Source organism: Lethenteron reissneri, chromosome 1 (assembly GCF_015708825.2).
Source record: "Lethenteron reissneri isolate LAM-NWPU_2019-01 chromosome 1, ASM1570882v1, whole genome shotgun sequence".
NCBI classification, from domain to species: domain Eukaryota; kingdom Metazoa; phylum Chordata; class Hyperoartia; order Petromyzontiformes; family Petromyzontidae; genus Lethenteron; species Lethenteron reissneri.
This window is the reverse complement of record NC_083779.1, coordinates 5,529,801-5,542,182: the sequence shown is the minus strand read 5'-3', so window position 1 is coordinate 5,542,182 and position 12,382 is coordinate 5,529,801. Positions and strand designations below refer to the sequence as shown.

Genomic DNA, 12,382 nt, shown 5'->3' with positions numbered 1-12,382 from the left:
TCACGTGTCCGCAAATGGCTGACTTTTTTTGCGCTAAAACCCAAAAAAAAATCTTCAAAATTCGACCCAAAACAACAGCGTAAGCTCCGGGGGTCCGCGCGTCGCGCCCGTAATTACGTACGCCCGCCCGACAGTTCCCGTTTGCAGAGAAAAACAAACCCCCCTCACGACGGAATGTTGCCGTAGACGATGCCTCAAAAGTCAGAGCTGTATTCTGATGGCAGTTGAATCTGCGGCAGTAGCGTTTGCTTTATTTTTTGTCTCGACGCTAAACCAAAATGAAAAACAAAACACCATTATACCATATTCTTGGTTCTTTCGGTAAAGTCACGTAGATAGAAAATAAAAATAAAAGCTAATAAAATTTAATAAAATAAAATGTAAAATAAAAGTAATAAATTGAAAATAATAAAATCAAAAAACCCACGACGTTTCCATTGCAACACAAAGCGGTCTTCTTATCTTCTATTTTTATTTCATTTTCTATCAGCGTGGCTTTACCGAAAGAACCAAGAATATGAATTGCTGCAGTCACGAAAGTTTTAAAGTCACCATTATACCCAACTGGTCAAACACCCGTCCCTCACCAAGGCTGTGCACAATCCGTTTTAGATGTAACCACCGGTACGGCGAAAGACCCCCCGGACGTCTTGGACAGGCAAAAGTGCCTTGACGCTCTGGCAGCCCTTCGCCACGCTAAGTGGTTCCAGGTTCGAATTCCGTTTCTACTCCTGTGGCCTTATGAGCGCATTCTATCGCTAAGAGAGTAAAGTAACAAAGAAAATAAGCGTTTAAAAACCAGATACCCGCGCACTCCGATTTTTGGGTTTTTCCCCACCACCCGCGTTGGTGCCATCCTCTTCGCTCATTCGAATGGAAACAGTTGAAAGTGTCCTTGCCGTTAAAAACGGGTTTAGTTTCCCGTCGCAGTCATATCTGTCAACCCCTTATCAGTGCCCTCTTTTATTACAGACCAATTCAGACCTTATTGGTCACCCAGTGCCCCTTATAAATATCAATGTTCTTCCTACAAATCCTACCACAAGGGAGAAACACAAACAAATAGACAAAAACATGTTCTTGCTTGTATTGAAATGGCTGTAAGCCGTATGGACCTCAACTCAATTTCCCTGTGCAAGAATTCGGGTCGAACCGTATGGGTTGACAGGTATGCAGAGTGACGCGACGCTCGAGTTTGGCACCCACCCTGGCTCACTCAAGGACTGTTTCATTCGGCGCGAAGGTTTTATTTGTTGCAGAAACTCCGTCAATTCAGTTGTGCGGTCCCTTCCGGGTTAGGCTGAGCGTTCCGCTTCTGCCCGGGCGCGACTGCGGGCATCTTCGGCGGGCGAAGACGCTCGCGGTCGTGCTTGGGGGGAGATTCTGAACCGAGGCCTCGCCCGGGAAAGGCGAAGCTCACGAAAGGACGTTCGGTCGACTAGGCATTATTTTCAGCCCAGTCGCGAAGTCCCTTTGGCTCACGGAGTTTGAAGTAAAGTAACACTATAGTCGTGCAAAGCTTTAGATGTGAACATTTGAAGCCGAATTGATTGAAACAAAAAAAACATAAAAACCCAAAAATTGGATGCGCGTTAATTGTTGTATTAAAAGCAAGCTGTTTTGAACCCGTTAATGTCATTAAAAAATGACCAGAAAGTAAATCCAGTCCGTAGAAACTTTGACTAATCGTTGATGTTAACCATGCTAATGATAAAACAGTGAGTTGATGTTAACCCTTGTAACGAGTAACCGGAGCCGGCTGTCCCAACCAGTGACACGGCGGCGCTCCGCCGTGCAGCAGATAACGACGAGAGAAAAAAAAAATCTGTTTTTGTTCCTTATCGAGTGAGATGTTTTATTTAATTTCGTTTTATTTTGCTAATTTCTGGTCATTGTATGTGCCAAATCCTTTAGCTATGTAGTCGTTTTTTCCCCCCATGGCAATTTTTCATAAGGCTGCAAGCAAGTAGCCCAGTGATTAAAAGCGCGTGCTGCTTCTCTACGTGAATATAAATATTTGCTTTCTTTCCTTTGACCTTCAGTTTCTTTATCCGTATTGCGATACTTAAATCTCAACGTGATGGCGCGCAGTTTTTTTTCGTGGTGTTGGCGATCGGCAGCAGCCGGCATGGAGACGAGGAACGGCGGACCAGAAACGGAAGCACGCGTTTTTATGTTCGTTAAACCGGCCGCTTTTACAAAAGTTTAATTTGCAATACCACGGCCAGCTACATAAAATAAAAAAATAAAAAGAATAGACCGATTTCTTAATCCCGCCAAACTAAACCCCCAGTCGGCAACAGCCCCGGATCAATCCGGTGACGGCACGGGCGATCGGCATCGCACTCGGCCATTCAAACGTTCCCCCCCTCCCCTCCGGTTTCCGCACAACTGGGATCGGCGGATCATCGGTTTCGCTTGGCCGTGTTAAAGGAGCCGTCGATGCTTCCGCCGGATTGTCTGGTGTGCTTTGCTAAATCTGCCGAAGCGCGTTCTGGTGTTTATTCCGGAAGGACGGCCACACGGCCGGATAGCCGCACAGGCAGGCGAGCAAACGAGCTCTCGTCTAAGAGGCTCCGCCGGCTGCTGCCGCCACCGCCACCGTCACGAACACCAGCGGCGAGAACGTCGGCACGAGACCGCCGCGGTGGCGACGCCGCGGTAACACGGCCGGCGCGGAGCCGCGGGGTGCACGCCCGCCACGGCGCCGTTAGCGACGATGGATTTGTGTTGTTTTGTTTTCTCGTGTGCGCGCTTCTTTGCGTTGGGTGGCGCCCCCCCCCCCCGCTGTTCTAACGATGGCGACAGGCTAGGGCCACGGGCCTGCAGTCGTGCGTCGTCGTCATGCGCGTCCTGCGCGACCTCTGCCGCCGCGTGCCCACGTGGGGGAGCCTGCCCAGCTGGGTGAGATCTCGACGACGATGATGACGATAATGATGATGATGACGATGACGGTAACGACGATGGTGACGACGACGATGATGATGGTGACGACGACGATGATGGTGACGACGACGACGATGATGGTGACGACGACGGTGACGACGACGGTGACGACGACGGTGACGACGACGATGACGACGACGATGACGACGACGATGACGACGACGACGATGATGACGACGATGGTGACGACGATGATGATGACGACGACGGTGACGACGACGGTGACGACGACGATGACGACGACGATGATGACGACGACGACGATGATGACGACGACGATGATGACGACCGCGCTTGACACAAGCCAGGAGGAGAGGCGGGGGGTTAAACCTGGATCTCTGGCACCTCTTGCCAGTATTAAAATAATGAAAAAATAAGAATAGGTTTTACTCTTTCTGACAATAAAACAGGGTGTTTTTGGATGTTTAAACAGTGTTCGACTTTACGGCCTTGCCTCACCAGTGTTCGCCTTTTGGCGTTGTTCTCTGTTCTAACACTGGTGAGACACAAGGCCATACAGAAGGCTGTCCTCTGGTGTCGGCCAATTGGTTTCAAAGACAACGCATATTTTATCAGAGCGTGTTTGTTTGCATGTTTTTCCACAAGTACTGTGGTTGATGCAGACCTGATTCCTTGCAATCGGTAGATATTTGGATTGTTTGTACATCTCAACACCTGTTTTATTGCCAGAAAAGGCAAAGCCTCTTCTTATTTTTTCATTAAACCCTGACTTCGTCCAGAGCTCACAACTCCGCAGAGTGGGGGGGGGGGGGGGGTGTAGGAGGGGTGGGGGGCGGGAAGGGAAAATAAATAAACATGCTTACTCTTTGAAATTATCATTTCCGTTTGAGCTCTGTAAGCTTACTGCCTCTACTGGGATAATGTGTTAAAGGCGTAGCCCTGCAGTTGCCGGCTGCCACCACTGCTGGTACAAGGACCTTGAGGGAGCTGTGGAGAGGGGTGTTTGGGGGGCTTTGCCACACTGGCCCAGATGTCTTAAAAGACGTGACATACCAGTTTGGTTAACCGTGGTGAACCCATTTATAATGATGTTAATTTCCTCGCTTGGTATGCAGAAGTTTGTGGGTTCGATGCCGACCCTGACGCCTGTTGTATATTTGGAGTTTGCGTGGATTTTTCCTCCGGTTTTCCCCGCCACATTTAGAATCAGCATTACGCATTGGAGAGTATTTGGCTGCTATACATTTGCACGTGATAAGCCACTTCGTTGAGTTCTCATTTGTGGCCAGGTCGCTTCTGAAAAAGAGCTGTGTAGCTCGGTACGCTGTGGCCAACACCAGTGACGATTCCCCTAGGTCGACTCGGCCTCAATTGAGTACCCGGTGCGGTGTGCAAACAGCACTTGCCGCAACAGTCTGTTAAAGCTACACGGGGGGGGGAGGGGGGATCTTTGTCAGTGTCTCCTGTGTCTTCGTGTTGTCTCCCCAGGCCATGGAGCTTCTGATTGAGAAGGCCATCAGCAGCAGTGCGGGGCCGCTGAGCCCCGGAGAGGCCCTGCGCAGGGTCCTGGAGTGTCTCGCCTCTGGGATTCTGTTCCCCAGTGAGTGATTCCGCTCGTGTCAGCGCCCACTCCCCACCCCCCCACCCCCCCACACCCCCACGCGATGTTGACCGGCCGTGACGCCGCCGGCGGCTTCATTGTGGTTCTTTTGCGCGCAGACGGCCCGGGCCTGTACGACCCGTGTGAGAAGGCCCCCACGGACGCGCTGGCATCCATGAGCATGCAGCAGAGGGAGGATGTTACCGCCAGCGCTCAGGTACCGATCGCACGGCGACGCGGGGGGGGGGGGGGGGGGAGAGGCGGGGGGGGGGTGGACAGCGGAATGGGGGAGGTGCTAACGGCGGAGGTGGTAACGGCGGAGGTGGTAACGACGGAGGTGGTAACGGCGGATGTACTGTAAGTTGAACTTCTGTCGCACCACCGTACGTAGCCAACTGCTAATGGGGGGGGGGGGGAGGGGGAGGACAACAAACGGAAAACAAAAGCAGTTCTTAAGAAGTGAGTTTACAACCTCGATGATGATGATTTGAGAGTGCATAGCTCCCAGTGGCTTAGTAATGTTGGCAGGAAAGAGGGTTCCAGCTCAAAACGACCTTGGTCCCAGAGGTCGCAAACGGGTTTTGATTCCTTACCCGTACCCGTTCCCTACCCGTACCCTACCCGAAATGAGTGACAAACGGTTACTCACCAGTGACTCACGGCCTACCCGTACCCGGCCGCAACAGGATCGCAAATGGGTACCTGTACCCATACCCAGCCGGGTACGGGTAGCCGGGTATCGGGTAGGGTACGGGTATCGGGTACCCGGTTGCGACCTCTGCTTGGTCCTCAGCAGCTGCAGTCCCGTCTGGCCCCCCAGACGTCTGGTAGTACAGCGTGCTTCAAAAAAATGTTAACACTCATATGGGACTATCGTTTTTAACGGAAAAAGAACGGATAATAAATACACTGTAACATGATAACAAATGTGTGTTAATCGCTTCAAAAAGTCAGTCTTTCTCCACTTGTTCGCTATCGTTGCCAACGCGTGCCTGGAATCTTCTCCAAGTGGTCTCCAGAGCTCGGAGGCACATTTCTCGTGGTGTTGTTAACATTGTTTTGAAGCACCCTGTGTAGTATATACCTCGTGCTCCGCAGGAATGGAGAAGCGCATCTAAAAGCGCCGCGCGATGCCGTGACCGTCTTAAAAGTGAACCGTGATGGTCACTGGCGTTGATGCTTTGGGTGGTCATTGTTAGTGGTGTTTGGCAACGATGGAGTTGGTGGTTTTGATGGTTGTGGCGGTGGCGCTGTTGCTGTTGGAGTTTGGCGGTCGTGGTTTTGTTGGCGGCGGTGTTTGACGGTGGTGTCGTTCGCGGTGTCGGTAGCGGCGATGGCGTGAGCCGTTCGTGGCGTCGGCGGAGTTGGCGCTGCGTTCGTTCTAACCCCACGCGCCGCCTGCCGCCCCCGTGTCTCCCCCCCGCAGCACGCCCTGCGCCTCATGACGTTCCGCCAGGTGTACAAGCTGCTGGGCATGGACACGCCGCCGCTCAGGACGCAGGCGCGGAGCCACAACCGCAAGCGGCGCTGCGACGGAGGAGAGGAGGGTGACGGCGACGGCAAGAAGGACAAGAAGGAGGCCTAGGCCAAGGGTGGCGGGGGGGGGGGCGGTGGTCACCCTGCTGCCCACCCGGCACACCCGGCAACACGCTGCCCGCCCACACCGCCCTGCCCGCACCACCCGGTCCCTGCCCTCGTCCTCTCGCTCCTCGCGTCTCTCGCTCGGTTCGACCCCCGTCCTTCCCGGCTGCCGTTAAAGGCGTCGGCAAATGTCGCTCGCGCAGCTTGCTCGGCTCGCTCACTGTGCGCCGGGGTGGACGACCGCGGGGTGAAGAGGAGGAGTGAACGGAAGGAAGTCCGTTAAGAGTGATGATATTTTTATTTAAGGCCGCAGCGGCAGCAGAAGGATGACGATCATACGAAGGTTTTATTATTGTCGGCTTACGGTTTGTCACATTCCTCTGGCTGCTATGCCGGCGAGTCGCTCATCATTTACAGAGTTTTAAAATTGGTTTGGGAAGTCTCGTTTCAGGCAGCGGCGCGCCGTGTCTTCACGGGCCTTGGCATCTGCCGATGAGACCCAGAAGTTCAAAACCGGTCCATGACTTGCCTGCTTAAAAAAATGCCCCTGGAAAGCATCGGTTCCGGAAGGCCGGATGTTGCCGACGGAAAAAAACGCTGCGGAGGAATGAACTTCCCGTGTGGCTGCGCTGGATTAGTTACTCGGTTAATTAAGCCTGCGGTCCGCATATGCAGCCGCGGTTGCAGAGCGAGCGGCACGAGGGCAGCAGCAGCAGCCCTTGCCGTCCGTCCGTAGCTCCGCGCGCTTCTGCTCTTGGCGACCATAAATCACAAATAAATGGCGTGGGCCTTGGTGACTAGCCACAATCGGGGGAGCTGACCGTGAGGTCGTGTGTCACCCCCCCTCCCCTCGATTGCACCACCCCAACCACCCCCCTCCCCCCCCCATACACCAACGGCAATATCGCGGGGATTGCCCTCCGTCTCCGGAGCGAGTCCGTTAGGTTTGAGCGGATGACTCGGTAGGGGCGGCGTCGCGCTCCCCTGCGTCGCTCTGCCACGATGTGTTCGTGCTGAGCGGGTGCAGTCATCGTGCGGAACGCCCCCCCCACCCCTCACCCTCCCGTGCGCCCACCACCACCACCACCACCGCCGTCCGCCGTGGCGGCGCGGGTTGCCGTTCTACCGTAACCGGTGTTCACCCGCCGACTTCGGCAGCATCCCAGACTCGGATATCGGCTAGACTTTTCATTCTAGCTGTACACACACGCACGCGCGCGCGCGCTCGCTCGCTCGCACGCTAAGAATGTTAATGTATAATAAATGAATAACCACATACGTTAGTGGACGCAAAAAACCTCGATGTCTAGATGTTCTGAAGATTCTGTAGGACGGTGAGTTTCGGCTCAAGTGAATTTGTGTTACATTTTGTTTCTCATTTCAGTTTGTGGCTTCCCGTCGTGAAACCGGTGATTAGCTGCTTCGGCAGCGCTGCTGCGTAGAGGAGGGGGGAGGAGGAGGGGGTGGCTCCTGCCGCCGTAGAGGAGACCCCCAGCAGTGCGTTAGGGGGTGTAGAGCGTGACGCATAGAGGCCCCCCGCCAACCCACCGCCCCGTGGTTTCCTTCGCAGTGAACTCATCACGTCGCTCCCACTTCTACCAACGTTTTTGTTGCGGGTCGGATCTCACGTTGGGAGCTTGCCGATATGGCCCTGCCAGTTGCACTCCAAGCGTCGGACAGTTGAGTGTTTATTCGACAAGTTCTGAATTTGGTTAATATTTATTTGTTAATTTTAACGAAGAGAACCCCCCTAAAACCTAACACGAATCTTTTGCCTAAATTCAATCTGCCTTGTTGATCCAGTCCAGGTTGTGTTTTTGATGCTGTGGCTGCTGCAGCTGCGGTTGCGGCTGTTACTGCAGCTGCTGCGGCTGCTGCGTGGATGGCCAGTGGGCCTACCCAAACACTGCCAGGGCTGGCAGCAAAACGTGGGCTGGATTGATGCGACCTACACCTGGGCCAATGCAGAGTAGCAGCCCGAGCTAAAATCCCAGTCTCGGTCCTTCTTGAGCCCCCCAAGTGCTTTCAGGGCTGCCACTGGCGCGTTGTTCGCCTCGGTGTCCGACGTTTTTCTCTCCACGTGTCGGCAGCTCTGGGAACGGAATTCGTTTACCCTCACCCCACCACCCCCGGGAGCGCAAACGTGTAGGATGTTACGGAGCCCGAAGACGCGCCAGGAGAAGGAGGAGAGAGTCGTCCAAGCACGAGCGCGGAGACCGACCGGCTCGTTGGGGCCCAGACAGTGTCCCGCTCGCTCCAGGAGCTTTGTTTTCTAAGAACGTTGTTGTTGTTTTTATTTATTTCACGTATTTGTGCGCGCGACGGCTTTTACTTTTGCCCAGTTGTGTCCAGTTTGTTGACGTCGTCGCGAGCGACGCACACATGCGTTCCGCGTGTCCCTTAAACTCCACTGCCGGGCTTTATCGCGACTCTCCTTGCTCCACGTTTTTCGGCCTTGCCCGGGGCGGCCCACGTGTGGCGGTGCCGCCGAGCACGTGGGCATTGCAAAAACGTGGCATGGAGTCGCAAATGCCCAGGACGTGGCTTTTGTGGACAGCCGGTGGCTGAATTACTGACTTGACCTTGCATGCTTTCAGGCTTTCAAAACTCACCGCGTAGTAAGAGTTACCGTTGTTTTTTATTTTTTTTAGTATTATTATTCAGACGATGCTTGTTGGTTCCAGAGCTCGCCCCCTTTGTTCTTGAAGGTAACGCGATTGGCAACACCTTTTTAGTTTGTGACACAAACAGGACACGGGGGGGGGGGAAGCTGCGTCGTGACTTCCGTGTACAAGTGCAGTGTTGTGTTTGGATGTCGGTGTCGCCCGATGTAGAATTAAAAACCTCGAGAAATAAAACAACAAGTGCTGACACCTTCAGAGTTTGTGGGGGGAAGAGAAGAAACACTCCTCGAGGTCAAATTGGTGTCACCGGTCATGTCACCACCGGTCATGTCACCGGTCATTTCACTCGCGGTCTCACTGGTCGTGTCACTGGTCATGTCACTGGTCATGTCACTCGCAGTCTCACTGGTCATGTCACTGGTCATGTCACTGGTCATGTCACCAGTTATGTCACTGGTCGTCTCGTCTCACCGGTGACCTCACTGACCAGCCAAATGGCGTCGGGCTGCATCGGTTGTGAGGCTGTCCCTGGCTGAACTCCCGTGACCCGCACAAAGCTTCATCGATTACAGCGTGGAAGCGGGTGGGGGTAGGGGGTGGGGGTTGTTGGGAGGATGAAGAGAGTTACTGTTGCGTGGCCGTCTGTCGGGAGGAATACAATATGAGTGATCGATAGTGGGTGGACACGCGTGTGTCGATATGAGGCCATGCCTGGTTATCTCGCGAAAAACAGACGAGCTGGGATTTCAAGTTCTTCCCGTGCAGTGGTTCTTCTTCGCCCTGGGGGGCTCGCAACACGCCCTGGGGGCTCACAACACGCCATGGGGGCGCGAGAGTGGGGTGCGAGAGTTTGTGCGAGACATGGCCCAGATTTGTTTTTTTGTTCGAAGGGAAATCATCAAAAGACTCGAATTAAGCGCGGATTTAACGACACGTCCATATTTAGATTTAAAGCCTTCGTGACTGCAGGGATTCATCTTCTTGGTTCTTTCGGTAAAGTAACGTAGAAGGGAAATAATAAAACAATAAAAATTCTCACGACGTTTCGGCCACAACACAAGCAGCCGTCCTGCTGCTTTTTTCATTTATTTTATTTCCCTTCTACGTGACTTTACCGAAAGAACCAAGAAGGACACGTCCATATTTACAACTTGCATCGCTTCATAACCTCCATCTCCCCCCTCCCTAGACACCCAGAGACGATCGAACAGAACAAGACACCCAACAATTCTGAATCGTGTTTTGTTTATTTTTTTCTTAGTGGGATGGCAACTTCCAATCAGATCACGGGTCGACGTCACGCGGCTGCACGAGGTCGTGTGCTCTCTCGACCAATCATAGCACGCCCTTCCCTCCCCCCCTGGTTCGTGCAACATGCGCTCATCACCGTCAGGACGCGACTCCGTCAATAATTGTCACCCCCAGCGTGCCAGGGCCCTGGTCAACTGTGAAGTGCCGCCCAGACACCGCTGACATCGCCACCACGACCACGACAACTATCGAACAAGACAAAGATCCCCCGTATAGCCTGTAATAGACCGTTGGGGCAAGTGCTGTTAGCGAGCGCCTATGAAGGCCGGAACACGGCACACGAGGGGGTGGGTGGCCAACGCCACGCCCGGCCGCCTTTGTCTTTTTTGTGGCGATGTTTACGGGGCCGTACATAAATGACGTCACGCACCTAGGGGGGGGGGGTCAGACATTTGTGACGATGTGTGACGGCGGGGGGGGTCAAAAATCGTCCAAAATCGCGTGACGTCATTTATGGACGGCCCCAACACACCGCACCAGGTAGTCATTTGAGGCTCGGTCGACCTAGGGGAGGCCCAGGACCGGTTCAGATAATCGCCACTGGTGTTGGCCGTGAGCGAGAATCGAACTCGGGTTCGTAGCGCAGCGCGCTAACCGCTGCACCACCGCTCCCCACACCACAAACTATTCATCAGCAGCAGCATCTCCACAACCAGCCACCTCCCTGCGCTCTTCCCCACCCGTCACCTGACGGCCGGGCCCAGGTATGTTGACGGCTTTGATCCGGCACTTTGGAGGCAAGGGTTGGTGGTTCACGTGGAGAGTTGTCGGGACTTGTCAGGTTCGCTGGGCTCCCAGGTGGCCAGGAGATGGCAGAGCTCCATAGAGAGAGACAAAACATAGGCTCTATGTATCTCTGATATCTGTCTGCATATATGTCTGTCTATATGTCTCTGGTTCTGTTTTATCTCTCTCTCAAATTTAGCATTCTCAGGAAGAACGCAATCAACCAGGTCGGGTGTTGACATGTTATCCGACTCTCTGTTGTATTACATTCCATTTCTAAGTATACTAGATTTGTGTTTCTATTTCATTTATACCTGATGATGATTGCTTGTGTTGCAATCGAAACGTCGTATGCTAGTATTTAATTTATTATTTTATCTTTATACGTGACTTTACCGAAAGAACCAAAGAGTAATTCCTGCAGTCACGAAAGCTCCAAATTAAGTTAGAGCTCCACGTTAATTAATCAAATGCACGGACATCTACGGTACCCGCAGTCGGTTTAACACGGAGGCTTTCGCGACCAATATTCATAATAAAGGTTTTTTTCAACACACCGGTGGGCTAAAGTAGTGAACTATTTGTCTTTTGTCAACGTGACACATTTTTTACTGTTTGGCCGTGTCGGGTGGTGGAGGGTTACGACACATTTTAAATAACGTGATCTAACCCCAAAACACTTTTATGGTACTCGCAGTGCCGGATTAAGGTAGTGCGGGGCCTGTAGCATGATGTTATAAAGGGGCCATAAATAAATAAACAACGTAAATATTTCAAACGCTACATTTTTTTAATGCACAGTCAAGTAATTGTATTTTTTCATTTGCTATACAGCCAGATAATACGACAAATCGCTCACCTTAAACACCCAGTCGTTCATAAAAGTTGAAGGTGGTATAGTACTATAGTAATAGAGCAAGTGCAGAATCAGCTGAACCGTAATTGATGGCTTTAAAAGCATTTAGCGCGGGGCCCTTGAAAGTGCGGTGCCCGTAGCATTTGTAGTAGCTACTACTACATATGTAGTAGTAGCTACTACTACACGTGCAGTAGTAGCTACTACACATGTAGCTACTACACATGTAGCTACTTTTGTTACTGCGATAATCCGGCACTGCTACACGGGGGCATCTTTGTCTTGGGTAGTAGTGATAATAGTAGCTGGTGGTGGTTGTATTGATGTCCAGGCGTAACAATGTTCTTGCTCCTGCTGTTGCTGTGTGTGTGTGCCACGTTTTCCACCTTGGACAGTGTCGGGATATTGAATTGAAAGATGCCGTGCGAACGTTGACTTCAAATGCTGCGAGCTTGGGAGGGTGAAGAGACAGAGAGACAGAGAGAAGCGGCCGCTCGTGGCGTCGAGCTGCTTGTCAATTATTGTTAGGTTTTTAAAATCCTTTATATTAAGTTCACTTGCTTGCTTGCGCGCTTATGACCGTGCAAATCTTTCGGTCGTTTTTAACCCACTTCCCGTGATCCAATCGAGCTGACATTTTGCACACAGACTCGTTGTGCGTGACAATTTATTTTCGTGAAAAAATGTTTCCATAACTTTACACTTTTTAGGAATTTTTTAAAAATATTTAATTACCAATTGCTTAAGGGTGGCAGGCAATCATCTGACCAATAGGTG

The 12,382-nt window shown here is 52.3% G+C and overlaps 1 protein-coding gene across 6 annotated transcripts in view; it reads left to right on the top strand.

Annotated features, from left to right (window-relative positions):
- ZFR (zinc finger RNA binding protein) overlaps positions 1 to 8,954 on the top strand; it is a 30,370-nt gene extending 21,416 nt beyond the window's left edge. For 5 of the 6 annotated variants that reach the window (XM_061553325.1, XM_061553260.1, XM_061553186.1 and 2 more), the window contains 5 exons: positions 613 to 710; positions 2,809 to 2,904; positions 4,396 to 4,507; positions 4,627 to 4,724; positions 5,934 to 8,954. In XM_061553325.1, coding sequence (XP_061409309.1) covers positions 613 to 710; positions 2,809 to 2,904; positions 4,396 to 4,507; positions 4,627 to 4,724; positions 5,934 to 6,092 — 563 coding nt within the window. In that variant the 3' untranslated portion in view covers positions 6,093 to 8,954. Of the gene's footprint in view, positions 1 to 612; positions 711 to 2,808; positions 2,905 to 4,395; positions 4,508 to 4,626; positions 4,725 to 5,933 lie in introns of those variants that run through there. The other variant, XR_009755279.1, reaches the window with a different exon arrangement.
- The last annotated feature ends 3,428 nt before the right edge of the window (positions 8,955 to 12,382 follow it).